This window comes from Anthonomus grandis, chromosome 4 (genome assembly GCF_022605725.1).
Source record: "Anthonomus grandis grandis chromosome 4, icAntGran1.3, whole genome shotgun sequence".
Lineage (NCBI taxonomy): Eukaryota > Metazoa > Arthropoda > Insecta > Coleoptera > Curculionidae > Anthonomus > Anthonomus grandis.
In genome coordinates, this window is record NC_065549.1 from 10014688 (window position 1) to 10034596 (window position 19909).

Here is a 19909-nt window from a genome sequence, read left to right on the forward strand (position 1 = left end):
ACAGCTACAATAATAATCATATAACATAAAATATAGCGATCAAAATACAAATTCAATATGTCATTTAATTATAAAAATATCCAGAATAATAGTGCGGCCATAACTTAATTTTCTCAAATATGTTCAGTCCAGGGCTTAAAGTGTTTATGGTTTGATTTTGCGCTACCACAATGTAATCCGGAGTGATATAGCCCTCCTTTCTCAATTTCTCCACTAGCCTTCGTCCTGCTAGGTCCATTTTTTCGGTCATTTTATCATATGGTCCCAAGAAGTTCCCGATGTAGCCAATGTCTATGGAGTCGTTTCTAAAAATCACCAGAAAATGAGATACGTATTATACAGGGTGTCTACTATAAGAACCACTAAACTTTAAGAGGTGATTATATAAGTCATTTGCAACAAAAAAGTCGTATAACATTTTTTCGAAAAGTTCTTAGTTCTTCTGGTATTTAAAATTTTTTAATTTTATCAAATTTTTTTGTTTTTTTTTCATATAAACAAGAATATCTCCGTTATTCTTACCACAACATAAAATTTAGGTATACCATTTGAAAGAGAATTAAATTTTTTATAAGATGGGTATATTTAGGCTTTTGAGTAATTTTTTTATACCGGGTGTTATCAGAAGTTAAATGTAACATTCGGAAAATGTGCAAAATTAGTGGTTTCTTCTTCGTTGTCGTTTTTCTAAAATTTGAGAAATAGGGACATGTTTTTTTTTCAGAAAAAACTACTGCATTTAATATGCTTTCCAATGATATACTTACTTTTGTGATAGCTATTTGTTTTCACAGCAATATCATGGGCAAAAGGAAGAGAAAGCACAAAAATTGAATATTTTCAAATTTTATATTTCTTAATCTTTTGAGCACGAATGCGGTGAGTACTTGTAGATCTATCTTCCCTAACACAACAACTCCACAAGTTTCCACTTACAGTAGTTAACTAGTTAACTTACTTAACTTCGACTTAAAGTAGTTAAATAAACGCGGAGGCAGCAAGGGAGTATGCGCTTCGTTTTCCTAATAAACGGCAACCACATAGAAGTACATTTGCAGAAGTGTTCAGACGCTGTGGGGAAACTGGTTCCTTTCGAGGTTTGCGGATTAGAGAAGGTGGTCAAAATGGTCAACACTGGAGACAAGAACCTGCTATTATGAGAGCTGTTACAGAAGATAGATCTAGAAGTACTCGCCGCATTGGTGCTCTATTAAGGATTCACTTATTCCACTGTACATAGACTTCTTAAAAAAAATAATTTGCATCCGTTTCATTTGAAAAAAGTCCAGGATTTATTGCCAGTGGATGGTGACGTGAGGTTTCAATTCTGTAGGTGGTACTTGAATAAGTTGCAAGAGTGGACAATAGATCAAATATTTTAGACAGATGAAGCAACATTTACAAGAGCCGGAATAATGAATTTAAGAAATGACCATATATGGCATACAGAAAACCGTCATGCGACTGTTGTTTCACATTTTCAGCATGAGATAAGGGTCAATGTATGGATAGGATGAATGGGAAGTCGCCTTTTCGGGCTTGAAAAACTTCCTGTTCGGCTCAATTCCAATGAGTTTTCAAATTTATTAAATAATGCCCTTGTTGACTTTCTCGAAGAAATCACCTTAGCCGCTAGACAGGAACTTTGGTTTCAAATGGACGGATGCCCAGCCCATAATGGCAGAATTGTCCAAAATTCCTTGAATCAATGCTTTGGGGATAAATGGATCGGAAGATACGGTCCGGTAAGATGGCCGCCCAGAAGCCCTGACCTTACGCCTCTTGACTTTTATGTCTGGGGCACATTAAAATCGAATGTTTATAGTATTAACATCAATACTCGAGACGAACTAATTAATCGAATTAGTGTGTGTTGCAATGAAATGCGACAAAAACGCGTTTAACTTGAACGGGTTGTTGATAGTGTCAGAAGGAGATGCATCAAATGTTTTGAACAATTGTTATAATTTTAGGTTTGTTTGATGAAATTTTGATTTTTTAATTTTAGTCAATCAAGAAATATAAAATTTGAAAATTTTTAATTTTTGTAGTTTTCTTTCTTTTGCTTATGATATTGCTGTGAAAACAAATAGCTATCACAAAAGTAAGTATATCATTGGAAAGCATATTAAATGCCGTAGTTTTTGCTAAAAAAAACATGTCTCTATTTACCAAATAATATAAAAACGACAATGAAGAAAATACCACTAATTTTGCACATTTTCCAAATGTTACATTTAACTTCTGATAACACCCGGTATAAAAAATTACTGAAAAACTTAAATACACTCATCTTATAGCAAATTTAATTCTCTTTCAGATGGTATATCTAAATTTTATGTGGTGGTAAGAATAACGGAAATATTCTTGTTTATATGAAAAAAAAACAAAGAAATTTGATAAAATCAAAAAATCTTAAATACCAGAAGAACTAACAACTTTTCGAAAAAATGTTATACGACTTTTTGTTGCAAATGACTTGTTTAATCACCTCTTAAAGTTTGGCGGTTTTTATAGTAGACACCTTGTATAAGGTATGTTTAAATTGGGATTCGCGAATGCAGTCGCGACAACACAAGCTATTTAGAGGGATACAAATAAGGGCCTATTTTCGGTATACATAATTATGACCAATAGTCTCCACAAGTCTTTAAGTGTCCTCTCTATGATTGCAGTATTTTATTTGTCGTAAAAACTTGAGCATACTATGCAAACTCTCCATTGCCATGAAGTCATTTCATAGTTCAATAAAAATAGGCAAAATGATTCTAATGTTTAAAGGTGGTGAAACCAAACAACTTAACAACTCTAAGGCATTTTGACTTATAGAAGACATATCAAAAGTTCAGTTTAGGAAAGCATCAAGCACAACATCAGCTGCAACTATTTGGCTTACAGAAATATTTACAAAAATAGATAAGGGCATATATTGCATTTTGTTATCACTATATTTACAGATTTTTTTTTGATACTGTCAATCATAGTATTCTTATTTCAGTTTAGGAGAAAAATGGAATATCTGACTTTGCTTTAGAGTGGCTACACGAATATCTTTTTAAAGAAGAACGTAGCAAGTCTGTGATATTTAGTATTATTGTGAAGCGGACTTAATATCTTCTAATGCGTTTGCTTTATGTTCCAATTAGTAGACAACCTAAGATATCAATGTTGACAAATGTACAGCGCATGTCTTGTAGCATTTCCACGTCTGATAAAATAAAGATGAGTATATTTTGTTTTGGCTTGCCCCCGAGTAGGAGTGCGTTTTATTTCTTTTACAACTAATGTAAGCTAGTATTTAAACTAAGCCAATAACAAGAAGATTACAAAGTCTTATATCAAAATACCTTCATCTCAACCAACCACATAGAAAGTAGTTTTCCACAAGGCTCTATACTGGGTCCAACTTTGTTTCTTAATTAAATGAACTCCATTGCAAACCTGCCTCTGAGAACGAGTCTATACTTATAAGACGACGACAACTGCCTCCTATATTGTGGGAAGAATTTTATCATACTTCAAGATGCCATAAAAGAAGATCTAACACTAATGCATGATTGGCTGGCTCTACTATCATATACTCATACTTAATTTTAAAAAATTTAGGTATTTGGGTATTTTTAATAACAATGCATAGCTAAATCAAGCCTTGAACTTGGTAAGGTTTACACAAAAGAAAGAAGTTTGCATAATAAGAAACGAGAGGCTGACCTGAGGTAATCATATTTAACATATTATACCTTAGAAAATTGCTGCTACGTTGAGGGTATTGAGAAGAGTTGCCAGATATATCAATGTAGAACAACGTTAAATGATCTGCTATGCTCTCATACCTCTAATAACCATCTAAGACACATAAAAACTCTACAAAACAGAAAGCCATAAAGAAAATGTTTCAACTCCAACATGTCCATCCCACTTCTGAATTGACAAAAATAGACATCACTTTTTATTTGTTTATCAGACTTGTTGTTTTATACATTTTACTAGACTCTTGAATATTTAGACTAACATCACGTTTACATCACAACTACCTCTCAAGAAGTCCACAACTACAATAGAAGACTAATCAATATACTTAGGACTGAGCTGATGAGAATATCTGGAGCTAAAAAAGCCTGCTATCAACAGGACTGCAGTTATATAATAAGCTTATACTTACAAGTCCCAAACCGTAATTTATTTAAGGCTCAACTCAAAAGCTTAATTTTTAATGGGTTTTTCTGATACCATATAATCATTGTTTTATCTCTGATCTTAATATTAAATGTTAATTACGACCCTCAAATAGGTCCGGTCTGCGCTCATAAGAATTGCATATAGTAAATTACTTCTTTTTTTTTGGTAAACAATACTTTTGTAAAATATCTCATTTTTTGCAAACAATTTTAAGAAATAGTAATGGAATTAAAAGGTGAAATAAGTGGCTTAAGAAGTGAAGTGTCAACTATGAAACAATCCCTTGAATTTTTTAACTCTTTATATGAAGAACAAAAACAAGCAAATAAAGTTATGAGGGAGATGATGGAGGAAATAAAAAAGGAGAATACCAAAAATTCGTTCTGACTTAACGTTGATGCAAAATAAGTTTTCTGATATGAAAAACAAAAAATGCGAAAAGTCCCTTTTAATTAATGGCGCATTTGAAATTGGAGATAATCCTGATGTCATAAAGAAAAATGCTTTTTAAGTAATTAAATTTATAAGTTTAGAGTTTTCAAAGAGTATTGTAGAGAACTTAGGACTTATCATACCCAAAAAAAAATCACCAGCAGCAAGTGTGACTTTTAAATCCAAGGCCGTAATGCAGGATTTATATAAAATTCGAAAAAAAGGGGGATTTAAGTACAACTGTCTGTGAAATCAATCAAAAAATGAAGCGTGTTTTTGTTAATAAAGAACTCAATAAAATCATGTATCAGTTGCTTAAAGAGGCCAAGCAACTTCGTTAAGACAATATTATTGATAAATAAGAGGAAAATATAGACCGAAGACATGATAGAAAAACGCAGATATCTTAAAAGTCTTCCTTAGTCTTCTGCTTCAGATAACTTTCCTCAACTAATTCTATACTTAAACCAAACATTTTTTTTCATCAATCATTTACCTCATTTCGTTGACAACATCAGGTCCTCTACCAATGTAAATATTTCCATCGCCTCCAATCATATAATTATACATAAGGTCAGGCATGCCTTTGGTGTTAATCATCCACCCTTGCAATTTCTTTACTTTAGATGCACATACTTGTTGGCTGCTACAGTTTGTGCCCCCCGTGTGCATTATCCGGACCATTTTGACTGGACCCGGTAAATGGGTGAAGTTCAAGGGTGGTTGAGCATCCCATCCCTAAAAATGTTTAATTTTTATGCGTGTGTATAATTATGTTTTTAAATATTTTTAAATAAAAAAGCTTTGATGCTGAAATATTTATTAAGCAATAAAAGATATTCGACATATTACTAATACAATATGTATCTATAATTCAAAATAAGATCCACTGTCATAATGGGGCCAATGGATAATGTTCTTATAAACATTGTCTCCAGGGCTGGTGGTGGCCTTGGTTTGATTTTCAGGTACAACAAAATAGTCTTCTGGGATTTTGCCTCTTTGAAGAAGCCTTGCTATCAGGCGTTTTCCAGCTTCGTTCATTTTTTCAGTCATTTTATCATATGGAGCTAAATAATTACCCACGTAAGCTATATCTAAACATTTAGGCCTGTAAGACATTGAAATCAGCATGTTAGTTAAAGCAATTAAAATCTTATTGAACCTGTCATCATTGGACACTTCCTCGCCTCTTCCAATATAAACGTTGCCATCTCCGCCAATCATAAAATTGTACGCGATATCAGGTTGACCACGCACTGCCACGTGTACACTCTGTAAACCTAAAACCTTGTTTGCGCAAGTCTGGTAGTCCGAACAGTTACTGCTGTCGCTATGTAAGATTCGGATCATTCTGGGTAAAACTGTCATTTTTCTTGTGAAAAGTGGTTCTCTGGCCAGCCATTCCTAAAAGAAAAATCTAGTAAAATTTACTCGGAAGCACAGATGTGAACAAGTACAAACGAAGAGAAAGAATAATAATTTCTTCGCTTGTTCAATGGACATCCAAAGTTAGTTCCATTATTATCCAGTATGTCCAAGTACAATGAATATTCATTTGATAGTCAATTTTGGACATGCAGTGGATTACCGGTTTAGGATATCCATTTGTATTTTATGTATGGTTGATTTTTTTAAATTGTTAACAGGACTGAGATTTTTTGGGTAAAAATTAGAAAAATTAAAGCAATTCATAAGTTTGAAAAGTCGTCTATAACTTTTGGTCATCTAGCTGCTAAATGATGTTGTTTGTAAAAAAAGCGTCTTTAGTGATTAGTGTGCTCTTTCGTGATTGGTGAACCTCCATTGAGTTCGCTCTTTACTAAGGGTAAAATAATAGTTACTTGTCATGCCAAAGATCCATTATTAAAAAACTAAGGAAACAATTTATTTAATGTTGTAAATATTCAGATAGTTGAAATACTTTCTGTCTCTTACGTCTCTTTTAAAAATCCATTTAGTAATGACGGTTGTAGTAGAACAAATATTAGAATGAAATATCACATGGTTCCAGAGGTAGTATTCGTAGGTTAAATATGTAATGCGAAGTGTCCCGAGGATTGTAATATTAAAATGATTAGTAATAAAAAATTTTAAATTAACTTGAGCCTTGCCCATGAACATGCCAAACCTGAAGAAAGTCAGGTTTTAAAAAGAAAGACAATTTTTTTTTTAATTTTTATGGCTATGCAATGAAAAGCATTGAGTTTCACCTCTCTCTCTTCGTATGTATTTTAGTCTCTTAATCAATTTTGTATTTTATCATGTAGATATTTCAGCAACGTGGTTTTGCGTTATGTAGGCAGCTTCCAGAAATTTCCTTTATCGTCAGTGTAATTCCTTCCTTAGGATTTTTGTTTCACACCAGTGAATGTTATGGCCGTTTGTCTAAGCATGTTCAGCAATGCCTGATCTGGCTACTTCTCCAGTGGTCGTCCATTTGCGATGTTCCTTGGTCCTAACTGCCAAAGGTCTTTTGATTTCGCCAACATATGAGTCCCCACACTCACAAGGGCTCTGGTAGATGTAGTTTTTGGTGTCTGCTGTAGATTCTAACTTTGTTTTGGAAACAGAAGTTCTTATTGTATTGCCAGAACTAAAGGCGGTTTTTAGATTAAACTTCTTAGCAATTCGTCGGATTTTCTCGGATGTACCTTTTATATAGGGGATTGCGAGAAGCCCAGTTGATTCATCCTCTTGCTTGGTTCTTAATTCCTTCGCCATTATCCTCTGGATTTAGTAAGAAGTGCAACTTCCGCCTTGAAGTCTGCGTCGTTATTGCAGCTCGGTTGTACAGAGACCTTATGATTCCAACTTTAGTCGAACCAGAGTGATTGAAATCAAAGTGTAGGTATTGTCCAGTATGTGTGGGTTTTCGATACACAGACGTTCTTATAATGCCATTTGTATTCCTTATAAGAACATCTAGGAATGGCAGCATCGAATTTTTCTCCGTCTCCATGGTGAATTTGATACTTGGCACCATGTTGTTCAGGTGGTGTAAGAAGCCTTGAAGTTTGTCTTCCCCTTCATCCCAGATGATAAATGTATCATCAACGTATCGCAGCCACATCTTTGGCTTTTGTCGTGAGGTGCTGATTGCCTGTTCCTCAAACCATTCCATATATATGTTGGCTACCACCGGAGACAGCGATGATCCCATAGGCAGACCCTATCCTGAGCGTAAAACCTATCTTTCACTTGAAAATAGGAATTACGTAGGCAGATCTTCAAAAGTTCCATCACTCCTCCGAGCAAAAGTTTGGTTCGAGACGGAAATGACGCGTCATTGCTCAGTTTATCCTGGATAATCTTTAGGGAATCTCCAATCGGGACATTGGTGTAAAGACTTTCCACGTCAACGCTAACCATTCTATCCTCTGGTCCGATGTTGATAGGTCGAAGTAGATCCACAAAATGACTAGAGTTCTTAACGTATGAATCAGTATTCCCTTGGAGTGGTTTGATTATTTCTAGAAGGAACCTGAAAAGTTCTGACGTTGCTGAATCCCTTGAGCTAGTAATGGGTCGCACTGGCATCAATTCCTTGTGAACCTTCGGTTGTCCATAAAGATGTGAAGACTTACTGTGATGTGAAGTAAGTCTTGTACGTACGGCGTCCGTTAAGAAAAAGGAATAGTTTTTTAGTGTTCTGTACACTCTTCCTTCAATGGTCGCCGTTGGATCTTTTAATAACAACCTGTATTTTCCTTTCTGTAGAACCTCTTTGATTTTGGTCTCGTAGGTATTCACATCCATTATAACTGTTGCAGTATCCTTATCCGCTGGTAGAATTTCAATGGTTTTTTCCTTCTTCAGATCTTTCAGTGGTGTATAAATATACATCGTGTTGTACGAAAACAAAGACAATGTCAGTCCGACTACCTGTTTCTACATTACCATTGTCTACCACTTTCCAAAACATTTTTTTTTGTTTTGTTAATATTAAGCTTATGATATTTTATAAGGTAGTATCACCGCCTTCCACTTTGAGTAAGGTGGCATCGGTTTTAATAAACTTAATTCGATAAAATTAATTCGATTAAAAATTAAAAGGTGACTGTGAAGCTGGGTCACTTATTTTAAAATATCTCTTTAAGTAAGACTAGAAAAAAATTACAATAAGTCAGAAAAACTCTATTTTCTTCATTTTTTTTTTTATTTAAATTACTGAAATGTGAAACATTTTTTAAAAAAAGAAGGTCTATAGAATAGCTGGTTTGTCCAAGTCATAGTCAGTATCCAACTAAAGACTTAGTTTATGTAGATGCTTCTATTAGTAACTAAAATAACTTGTAGTTGTTCTTTAAACTAGAGAAGTTTAAGCTTAATCCGAGAAAGACAGAAAAGATATTCAGCACACATAAAAGAAGAGAAAATAATAAAAGAGTTCAATATCTCTTTATTCGTATGAAATCTTAGGAAAAATTTTTCTACTTAAAAAAAATAGGGCCATAACTCTGATGGAGTGTAACTTGAAGATGAAGAAATGACATCTGCTAATTTCCAATAAAAAAACTTACTTAAAGTTATTATTACTTTCAGATACTGAAGTAACATGAAGTTGATCAGGCTTCAAACTAGAGGATTCACAAAAACGAGGGTCAAAAAATAGATGACCATATTTTTTCTTATATGTTCCATATAGATTAGAGATATACTGCTTGGGTGAAATGGTAATTTGCAAATGAAATATGATAATTATGAATCGTCTGCAATAATAATAGGCAACGGTCCTAAATCTAGTAATATCCAAGCGAAATTTGAAGAAAAATCATTTCCAGGAAGGACATGAGAAGAAATCACCCGTAGAAAAAATTAAATATTATGATTTGAAGCTAAAGAGATAAAATGAATTTCTTAATTGATGATAAAAAAATGGCAACTGGTAATTACCAATAAAAAATTAATTTTAGTTACTGTTACTTTCAGATACTTAAATAACATTGATATAACCAGAAAGTGGCACTAAGATCTGTGGATTGGCTCATTAAATTCTTGTTCCCCATACATGTTCCAAATCTGGAAAATTCAGTAATGTTCTATGAATATAGGGTTGTTAATTTCTCAGGTACTATAGGAGTATCAGAAAGAAAAAAGTCAAAATTTGCCATATAATCAATAAAGGAGATAATTCAACAGAATTGATACAAACAGAAATACAGCACTCACATAATGTAGAAAGCTTACGGTAACTCAATGACACCAATAGTTAGCATTAGTTAACTTTAACTTTGGTTAGTAGCACAACCAAATTATGACTATTCTGCGTCAGATTCCATTACAGATATGGAAAAAAATGATGAGTTAGAGTCAAACTAGAGAAGGTTATGCTCAATCCAAAAAATATGGAAATATTTAGATATTACGAGAATCATGAATCGTCTGCAATAATAGGCTACTATCATAGAATTATTAATGTCCACGGTAAAAATATTATTTCCAGGGAGAACATGAGAATAAAACCATTGATTTAGTAAGAATTTGGCTTAAAACAATTAGTAATCCTGATTTAAAGATAAAGCGATAATGAATTTCTTAATTCATGATAAAGAAATAACATCTGCTAAGCCCTTAGTTAATATAAATGCCTACTTGAAGATATTAGTGTACTAAATTTCAAGTCCTGACTTCAAAATGAATAAATGATATCTGCTGATTTCTTTAAAAAAAATAGTTGTTATCCTTATTTTAACTTACGAAAGAGTTGATCAAACTAGAGAAGGCTAATCTAAAAAGATGGAAATATTTTATAAGTCACAAAGAGAAAGGCAAAAAAATATATGATCAAATTTTTTGTCATACGTTCCCTATAGATATACTGCCTGGCATAAATGGTAATCTGCAAATCAAATACGATAATTATAGATCATCTGCAATGATAAGGGATTACGGTCTTAAATCTAGTAACAACCACAGGAAATATAAATAAAAATTGTCTCTAGGGAGGACATGAGAAAAACAGTTGATTTAGTCTAAATTTGGGTCAGAAGATTCAGTGGAAGATTCCTGTTTTGAAGATGAAGATACTGCTGTTGCTAAGCCATAAATTAATAAGGAAGATACTTTCTTAGGAGGAAGTCTTTTCTTCACAAATCAAAATGCCAATCTTGTTTCAAGAGTGATGCATTTCAATGATTATCAGACTCAACCCTTAGTTTCACTTATTATACAACATCAAAAACATGTTTTGTTTGTAGTTTTTGATGGTTTGTAATTAGTAAAAGTAAATTTTAAATCCAATTGTTGAATCCAACTTAACACTTTGTCACAGCATAAAAAAAGTTTCTTTATGCTGTGACTTTGTTTTACTGATTACAAACAATCAAAAACAATATACAAAATTTTATTTATAATCAGTAATATTAAGTGTTGACGCTGATGATCATCCAAATGCATCATTCTTCAGATTGGCTATTTATTTTGTGGAGAAAATACTTCCTTCTAAGAAAATATCTTCCTTAGTAGTCATTCATTCTGTTTCCAAAATAGATTTCTTCTATAAAAGCCTTAAGTTACATGAATAGGAAAGGACGTTAGCCTACTTATTGTATTCTGTTTCTGAAAAAGTGCGTATTTAATTTTTCTTGGACTAAGCTTATCCAAAAAATACATATATTTAAAGCAGAAGCTGAGCAAAACAAGGCTTCCTCTAAAACAAGAGAAAAGCTCCAAGAAATGAACAATAATTTAGTTACCAGACTAAAGTATTAAAAATTTATGGTGTTTTATTAAAATATTAGAAAAAATCATTTTGATTGTAAAGGGCAACATCAGAAATAGGATATAAAGAATAAGCCGTTTGCTCAAGAACCTCAACGATAAGTTGAAGACGTTGAGTTCTACTTGAGGATATAGAAATGGCATCCACTGAGCCGTTATTTGAATAAAAAGGAGAAAATTTTACCTTACTTGTAGCAAGCTAATTTTCAAAACAACCTGTAGTAGAAGTTGTTTGATAATAGTTGTTGAAAGATAGATGAGACGGTAAAATGACCTCTGCTGAGCACCAAATGAAACTTATAGCAAACTGGTTTCTAAAACAACAACTAATATTGTTTTTTTCAAATGAAATACTAGAGGATAGTGTCAGAATGAAAACCAGAATCTTTAGTGGAAGATGAAGAAATAGTATACTCCGATTATTCTCAAGATAATAGAGAAGAAGGTAAAATGACATCTGCTAAGCCCCAGGTTAGATGAGAAGGAGACTCTGCCTACTTGTAGTAGACTATTTTGTTAATTGAAAAGTTATTTATGAATTAATTAATTAATCCACTTAATACCGGTAGCCAAGTATAGGGATAAGTATTAGGGATAAGTATCAACAAAAACTAGAAAACTGATTATGCTTCCCTAAAGATCTTAACGAAAGAGAGAAGATCTAAATAACCAGAAGTATCCAAGATTCAGTAAAAAAAATCTGCTCGCGAAAGAAAGGATTAAGTAGCAAGACAAAGAAAGAAATAATAGAATTAATGGTAGAATAAAAAAGATGCAGACAAGGTACTGATCGACATAAGCAGCGTAATAAAGATATAAAGAAAAATGTATTAAAGGATGTTCCAGAGTACAACACCGGTCAAATCAAGAGAACACTATCGTCGAATGGAAAAAATAATAAATATGAAAGGCAACAACGGATCAATTATATTATTAAAAATCAAGTTTCTTCCAGGATCTATACACCTCAAGAAGACCAGACCGTACCTCGATGCCGGCACATATTCTCAACGTAGGAAGACATGCCAGAAGAAGGTAGAATACCGATCGCGTGGAAGTAATCTTACTATTTAAGAAGGTTGATTTCAAAAATAATTAAAACTATCACCTTGTTAGTTCGCTATCACCTAAACATATGTAAACTTCTAACAAGAATTATTACTAACAGACTAATAAAAACTAGACGTGTACCAGTCAAACGAACAGGCTGGATTCAGAAGAAGATATGGTACACTACACCACTTACACGTTATACGAACTTTGATTAAGAAGTCCTTTTTTACAATCTATAAAAAATTACCCTGGAAACATTTTGATGCTAATATCAATATATAGAGTTACATCAACCACCTCAGTTTTGCTGCTAATATTGTACTTAGTACTAGCAAAGTAATTCAACGTCAAACTATTTTGCAACAACTAAGGAAACACGAAAAAACAAAAGAGTTTTTAAAACGAAATTGACAACAATTGTGTTTATTGACAACAAAAAATGCAAAAAGTCAGCGAGTATATATTAGAATAGAAAAGGAAAATCAGGCAGAAGAAATTAAAAGAAGAATTGCAATAATGTGGGCTGCATTTGGAAAGATGAGATGAATACTTAAAAATAAAGATATACCAATAAACTTTAAGAGAAATGTGTATGATAGCTGTACCTTATCAGTATCAGGCAACTTACGTACTGGAAACCATGACTATCACAGAAAGAACAGCAGAAAAACACAGATTTTCTCCTTAGAATATTGAAAGGCCTTTCAATGTTTTAAGAGTTTGTCAAAGAGCCATAGAATCATCGTGTTGGATATCAGTCAAATAGACAAAATATCAATAAAGAAATAACAGAAATAACCAAGGTAAGATATGCAGTGGAAGAAATAGCTAAATTTAAATGACAATGTACGTATGGCAAGAAGTGACACAGATAGATGAACATCAAAACTAACAAAATAGAGATCGAGACAAACAAAAAAGAAGCGTAGGCAGACCTTAGAGCAGATGAGCTGATGATGTAAAGAAAATTACGAGTAGAAACTGGGTACAAGTAGCACTGGACAGAAATATAATAAAGTAAATTGGAGAGGCCTATGTTCAGGAGAGGACAAGCAATAGCTGAGGAAAAAGAAGAAGAAGAGGTTTCAGAATCCAGATGAAAGTTCATAATTCTTAGACTTATTATTCTTAGTTCATAATTCTCACGTCATTAGTCTTAGTTCATAATTCTTTATGATTTAGTAAGCTGGTTTCCAAAACCGCTTGTCGTTGTTCCTTTAGGAGAAAAAAAGATTTATAGATGATACAATCAGAGTACAAAAAGAATCTTTAGTTGAGGATGGAAAAATGCATATTCCGTTTATCCCCAAGATAGATGAGAAGGTGAAATAACATCTGTTAAACCCCAAGCTTTTAACAGTTCTTGAAATTAAAAGGATATTTATGAACAATAGTATCAGAATGTACATAACGACACTGAATCATCATTTGAAAATGGAAAAATGGCACCTTCTGATTTTCCCTGAAATAGATAAGAAGGCCTAGAAGGTGAATTACTATAAATTATAGACTTCTTAAATAACTTTGGAGAAGGGTTTATACGAGTGAGCCCAATGAATGATATGACGACAAGTATGTACAAATTTCGCTAGTTTAATTGTAAACTGTGCGCTCTATATAGAGTGCGCCAATAATACCTATTTTCTTTATTCTATGTACAAATCTAAAAAATCGTTATTGAAAATAATAAATTCCTTAAGCATGAATTTCTTTATTTATATTATATAACAGGTTATATAAAATATGGCACATTACATGTTTTTTTTGGTTACTTTAATAAAATAAGTAAATTTTTAGATAATAAAATAGGAATAAGTGCAATAGCAAGAAAATATTTGAGTAGCGCGAGATTACAATAGAAATAATCCTTAAATAATTAAAAAGTATTTAAAAACAATTGTTTTTAAGAGTATTGGGGAGATCAAGGCCAGTGATGTATAGAAATTATTAATAAATTTTGCATTATAGTTTTTGAATTTTAACACTCTAAGAAAAATGTGTCTACATCTTTATTTTTCCAGTATTTAAAAAAAAATGTGTTTTTTTATAGTACTACTCTTATACCATATACAATATATATTATATAATAAATATCACCCCTAGATTTTTATATTGCCTAATCCCATAAAAAGTTTACTACATATTTATTCCCCAACTAACTGTTAGTTATATTAAGTTTCAGTTTCATTGAAATGCGGCCCGGGATCATAATGCGGCCATTTAACGATTTTTTTGAAAATATTCTCTCCCGGACTAAGAGTATTGAAGGTTTGATTTTGAGCGATTACGATGTAATCCGGGGTCAAGTAACCCTCATTTCTTAATCTGGCGATAATTCGCTTTCCTGCAGTTTCCATTTTATCGGAGAGTTGGTCGTAGGGTCCCAAGTAGTTGCCTAGGTAAACTATATCATAGGCGTTTTTCCTGAAAAAAAAATACCAATAATAATATATCTTCAAGGGGTATTTCATAAAACAGCTAAAATTCATTTATAATGAACTCGTTTATATTCAAATTTTGCTTATTTGGTGATTTCCAGGTTTTAAGAAGATGCCTTAGTAGAATATTTTCTAATGTAAATACATTTTTTCAGCATATGACAGAAGAAATCAGGGTATAAAAGATACAGTAGAGGCTCTATGCTTTGTACAAGTGAAGAGAATGTTAATTTGTAAAAAATATATTTAAAAAGGAACCTCCACGAGTTAAAATTGGTTTTCAGCAAAATGGCGCTCAGCTACCATTTTTATTAAGATACATAATGCTTTATAGGAAAGGAAGGGAGTAAAAGGTAAGACTACGATTTTTGCTTATCAAGCATGAAGCATTGACGTAACTTTTTTTATTTCTAATATATTTAATTCGAGCTTGGCTTACTATTGACTTATTAAAACTATTGGCTTGGACCTAATTTCAAAGTGGCGGACAGATGCCATCTTTGGATTACAAAATTAAAGATATTGTGATCAAAATTTAAATAATTATACTATTTTTTTCTTGGAAATAATGATAGAATAACTATATCCAAGTCAAATGACGTCATACGACGCCCGGTATTATTTTGGGCGTGGTATGGTTATTTTTGGCTTGGTATAGTTGCAAAATGGCGGATGGGTGCCATCTTTGAAAAAATATGGGTACTTTTAAATTTGATTCCAAGATGGCGCCCAGTTCTTATATTTAATAATTTACATTGTTCTTCACATGAATCATCATCGCGGAGGGAAAGTAACGATAATTTCTTAAATTTAAATTATCTCCACTGATTATTTCTTCTGCCACTTATTATTTCTTCGATAATTTTTCTTTCTCTTATTTTTTTGTTATTTTTAACTTATCACGCTTCTTAATTTGACACATGAAATACATTTTAAAAAATTTTATTTATTTTATATAATAAAATTAATATATAATATAATTATAAATTTATTAATTTTTTTTTCGTATTTTGTCTTTAAAGAAAAAAAAATACAGTTTATGTCATGCTTATGAATATTAAACAATATTTATTCTAAACTTAAGGGTGCTTTATAATACAAGAATAAGAGATTTAAAATAATAAATGGAGGCCATCTTAAAAACTTGTCAATATATTTTTTTTTCAAGATGGCGCCCAGTTGTCATATTTGTTGAGACATATCGTTCTCTGCATCAGCTGAAGTTGTAAAAGTAACGACAATTTCTTAAATTAAACTTATTTTTGTCACTTTTTATTTTTGACCAATTTTTTTTTAATTAAATTTTTTATTTAATTTTGCCTGACTTTTATTTTATTTTTATTTGATATGAAAAATAAAAAAAATAATAAGGCATATAAAAAACATTTATTCTAAATTTAGGCGTATTTTAGTAATGTAACTCTTAATGCAAAAATAACAGTTTTAAAATGGCGGATGGAGGTCACCTTGAAAAAATTTATGTAATGCCAAGACGGCGCTTAGTCATCATATTTCTCGAGCATATTGCTGTCACTGATAATATAATAAATTAAACTGATGGTACAGTGGCGTCCCTGGTCGAACCTAAACCCACATTTTTGACAAAAAACTAAGCCTTTTTACTTATTTTTAAGTGTTTTTAAAAAAATTTTACTAAATGTTTTTTGTATGTTGTTCTCGAAAAAAAAAGTAAATTTATTGCTTCATGTCCATGGACACCAAAATATTCAAAAAGTAGTATATTCTTTAATGCAATGGAGTGAAGTAAGTAAAATCATAACAAACCAGTGGCGTTCCAGAAAGAACCTTAACCCATATTTTCGATGAAAAAAACGTACTCACCATTCTTTAAATTTATTTTTGCATTATGAAATATACCGTTATTCAGGATATGTGTGTTTAACTTTGTAGAAAAAAAGTGTACGTTACTGTATTTTTGGATTATTACTAAATTTTCAACAAAAAAAAACTTTTGAATTTTTGTGCTGCGACGTATCCTTTTCATGTAAAAAAATTAAATCCATACAAGGGTCCTTTACTTTAAAAATAGTAATAATTTAAACATTTTTAAGAGAATTCTGCATAAAAAAGTCCAATTATTTCGGAACAATTTCATATATAAATATTGTTTCTACCATAAACATGTTTGAGTTCAAGGCAATTTTGTCATTCAAGGTCTAAAGACAAGCAAATTTGAAGACTTTAAAACCTAATTGTAATTGTATATTTTTGGTCATATCTTGGAAACAACTGGAAATATTGTCATAATTATTTCACGACAAAATAGTGGGATTCCTGAGGATGAATTGGAGGGCGGAAACGTCACTTATTATAAAAAATTTGGATTGTTAGGGCGTTTTTAAATAAGCCACTTATTTTGCTAATTTTTTATATCAATTATTCACTTTTACTGAAACTAGTCCTATGAAATAGTTGGAATATTTTTAAAAACATCACACATAAAAAAAGTCAATTATTTTCAAATAGTTTTATATATAAACGTTTCTTATGCCTAAAAAACTTTTTGAATTAAATGGGATTTTATTATTCAATGTCCAAAAGTCACCAAATTTGATGATTTTAAAACCAAATTGTAATTTTATGATTTTTATTTTTTATCGGACATTTTTGATCATAGCTTGAGAACCACTACAAATATTTTCACAAATTTTTCACAATAAACTACCGAAACTCTTGAGGACAGAAACGTCACGTGGATTAAAAAATTTGGATAATTAAAACATTTTTTGGTTGGACCACTCTTTTTTGCTAATTTTTTACATCAGTTGTTCCAATTTCACGATCAGTTGAACGGGGATAACCTGTATTGCTTTTGCTTATGCATATAAGAACATTAGCAAAATAAGGTTTTAGTTAATAATTTTCCTAATTGAAGGGTGGTTTATTAAATAAGCGTATACAGGTTGGGGAATCGATCATTAGGCATAGAGGGATGCTTAAGGATGAAATAAATAATAAAATATGAACTCAGAGTTAAAGAGATAAATAGTCTCATAGATAGTAGTGGAAAAATTTAAACACTATACAAAAATAAAATTTAAACTGTTAAAAATAAACTTAACAAAAATTAGTCATTTAAATAAAATGCTCAAACAGGCCTTTTTCTTACAACAATAAGATAATACCTTTTCGTACTTCTAAAAAAGCTTCTGGTTAAATGAAATTGGAATATTTAATGATTTTCTCTCGTAATTTGTTGGCCTACTAAATTCGTTTCTCCTTACGACTCTCAAAAATAAAAGTCAATTAGGGATAAATCCGGAGATCTAGGGAGATATTTACTATCAGCAATCTCACCAACAAGACGATTAGGAAAAGTATTTGTTGAAAATGATTTTACCATAACTGCACTATGAGCCTAGGTCTAAATCAGAGATGATTTAAATGGCAGGAAGAACTTGGTTTTCAGCAACTCACGGAAATTTTAGGCGTAAATAAATAACTGCTCTATATTATGATCGCCCAAAATATCAGCCCAAAGATTTAAGTTTTGAAGTACTGAATACAGAATTAACTTAATTTCATCCGATATTTATAGTTGAAGTTTAACCAAAAATGTACAGAAAATGTACAGCTGGTGCAAACCAAAAATAAACGTTTATGGAACTATCGTGTGTTGTTTGGCAATATTTAATATTCTATAAGACTCTCTACAGAACTAGAATCGTCAAGGGCAGGCCGAATTATTATTTTGGGGTGTGGGTGGTAGAACCGTATATTCGTTTTCTGTTTTAATTATGCGTTCTACCCAATTTTTCACTTTCGAATTCTGCAATGGCTTGGCGTATATTGTCAATAGCTACCGCACTCAATAATTCTGAAGTGTAAGTAAAATAGTATGCTTATTACTTTTGACAATATTGTCAATAAGATTACTTTTTATATGATTTTCTCGAGACCAATATAACAACGGAAGGAGTCGGTCTATTTTTAAATGTAATTAAAAACAAATCACTGCCGAATTGCCTCCAAAAAACAATTTAATAATTTGAACTTATTTGGAAGGTGTATAAGCAATCATAATAACTTGAGAAAAAAATAATAGCGCTTTAAAATTCAGTAGTCACACAGAAAAATGGGGCATAATATACAGTGGCCGCCTAAAGTTGCGCATAAATTCGATAAAAATTAGGGACATGATTTTTTGAGAAAACGCTCGGACCCGTTGATTTTTATTTTAACTTGCGCATTATTTTACATAAATTTTTGTATACAGGGTGGAACAAAAAAAATATATGACGTCATCTGTCATTTTTTCAAATAGAATACTATATTTTTTATTACATTTATGAAATATAGGCGAAATTTCAAGCAAGTTTCGTATAACACACCTTATCTCAAAACTCAACTGTTTCAGAAATATTTTCATTTAACCAACAAGGAAGCAAGTAAGTACGTCTATTTACAAATTAAGATAAAATGGAGGATAAAATGTTATAAACTGTGAAAACTCTTATTAATGTATCAAGTGTTTAAACTGATCCCCATTTACTTCTTGGCAGAAAGCAAGACGGTTTACAATATCATGTAAAACACTATCAATTATTTCGGGTGATATACATCTAATTTCATATCTAATTCTATTTTTCAAATCTTCTACGTTGTTTGGCTTCTCAATATAAACTTTACTTTTCAGGTACCCCCATAGAAAATAGTGGCAGAGATTTAGGTCTGGTGACCTGGCCGGCCACTCTATTGGCCCTCTTCGTCCTATCCATCTTCCTGGGAACACTGTATTCAAGTAATCACGGATATCTCGAAAGAAACGGTGCGCCGTCTTGCTGAAACCACAAATTATCTGTCGCGACAGCAGGATCTTGTTCGTCTGGGTATAGGGCAGCCAAAGCAGGGATAAGATCTTCTTGAAGAAAATTCAAATAGCGTTGTCCTGTTAAGTTTTCTTCGAAAAAGTATGGCCTATTACTTTGTTTTCTACGATACTAGCCCAAACATTAAGATTTACGGTACTATGTATGAGCATATTTTAAGATGCGTCTTACTGGACTTTTTGGACGACCTGATCTTGGCAAATCCCTAACATGACCTGAAGTTATGAATTTGTG

At 31.9% G+C, this 19909-nt stretch overlaps 1 protein-coding gene across 2 annotated transcripts in view; it reads right to left on the bottom strand.

Annotated features, from left to right (window-relative positions):
* Window positions 1–14082: 14082 nt before the first annotated feature.
* LOC126735041 (peptidoglycan-recognition protein SC1a/b-like) overlaps window positions 14083–19909 on the bottom strand; it is a 40012-nt gene continuing 34185 nt past the window's right edge. For both annotated transcript variants that reach the window (XM_050438919.1, XM_050438920.1), the window contains exon 4: window positions 14083–14811. In XM_050438919.1, the coding sequence (XP_050294876.1) occupies window positions 14559–14811 (253 nt within the window). In that variant the 3' untranslated portion in view covers window positions 14083–14558. The remainder of the gene's footprint in view (window positions 14812–19909) is intronic.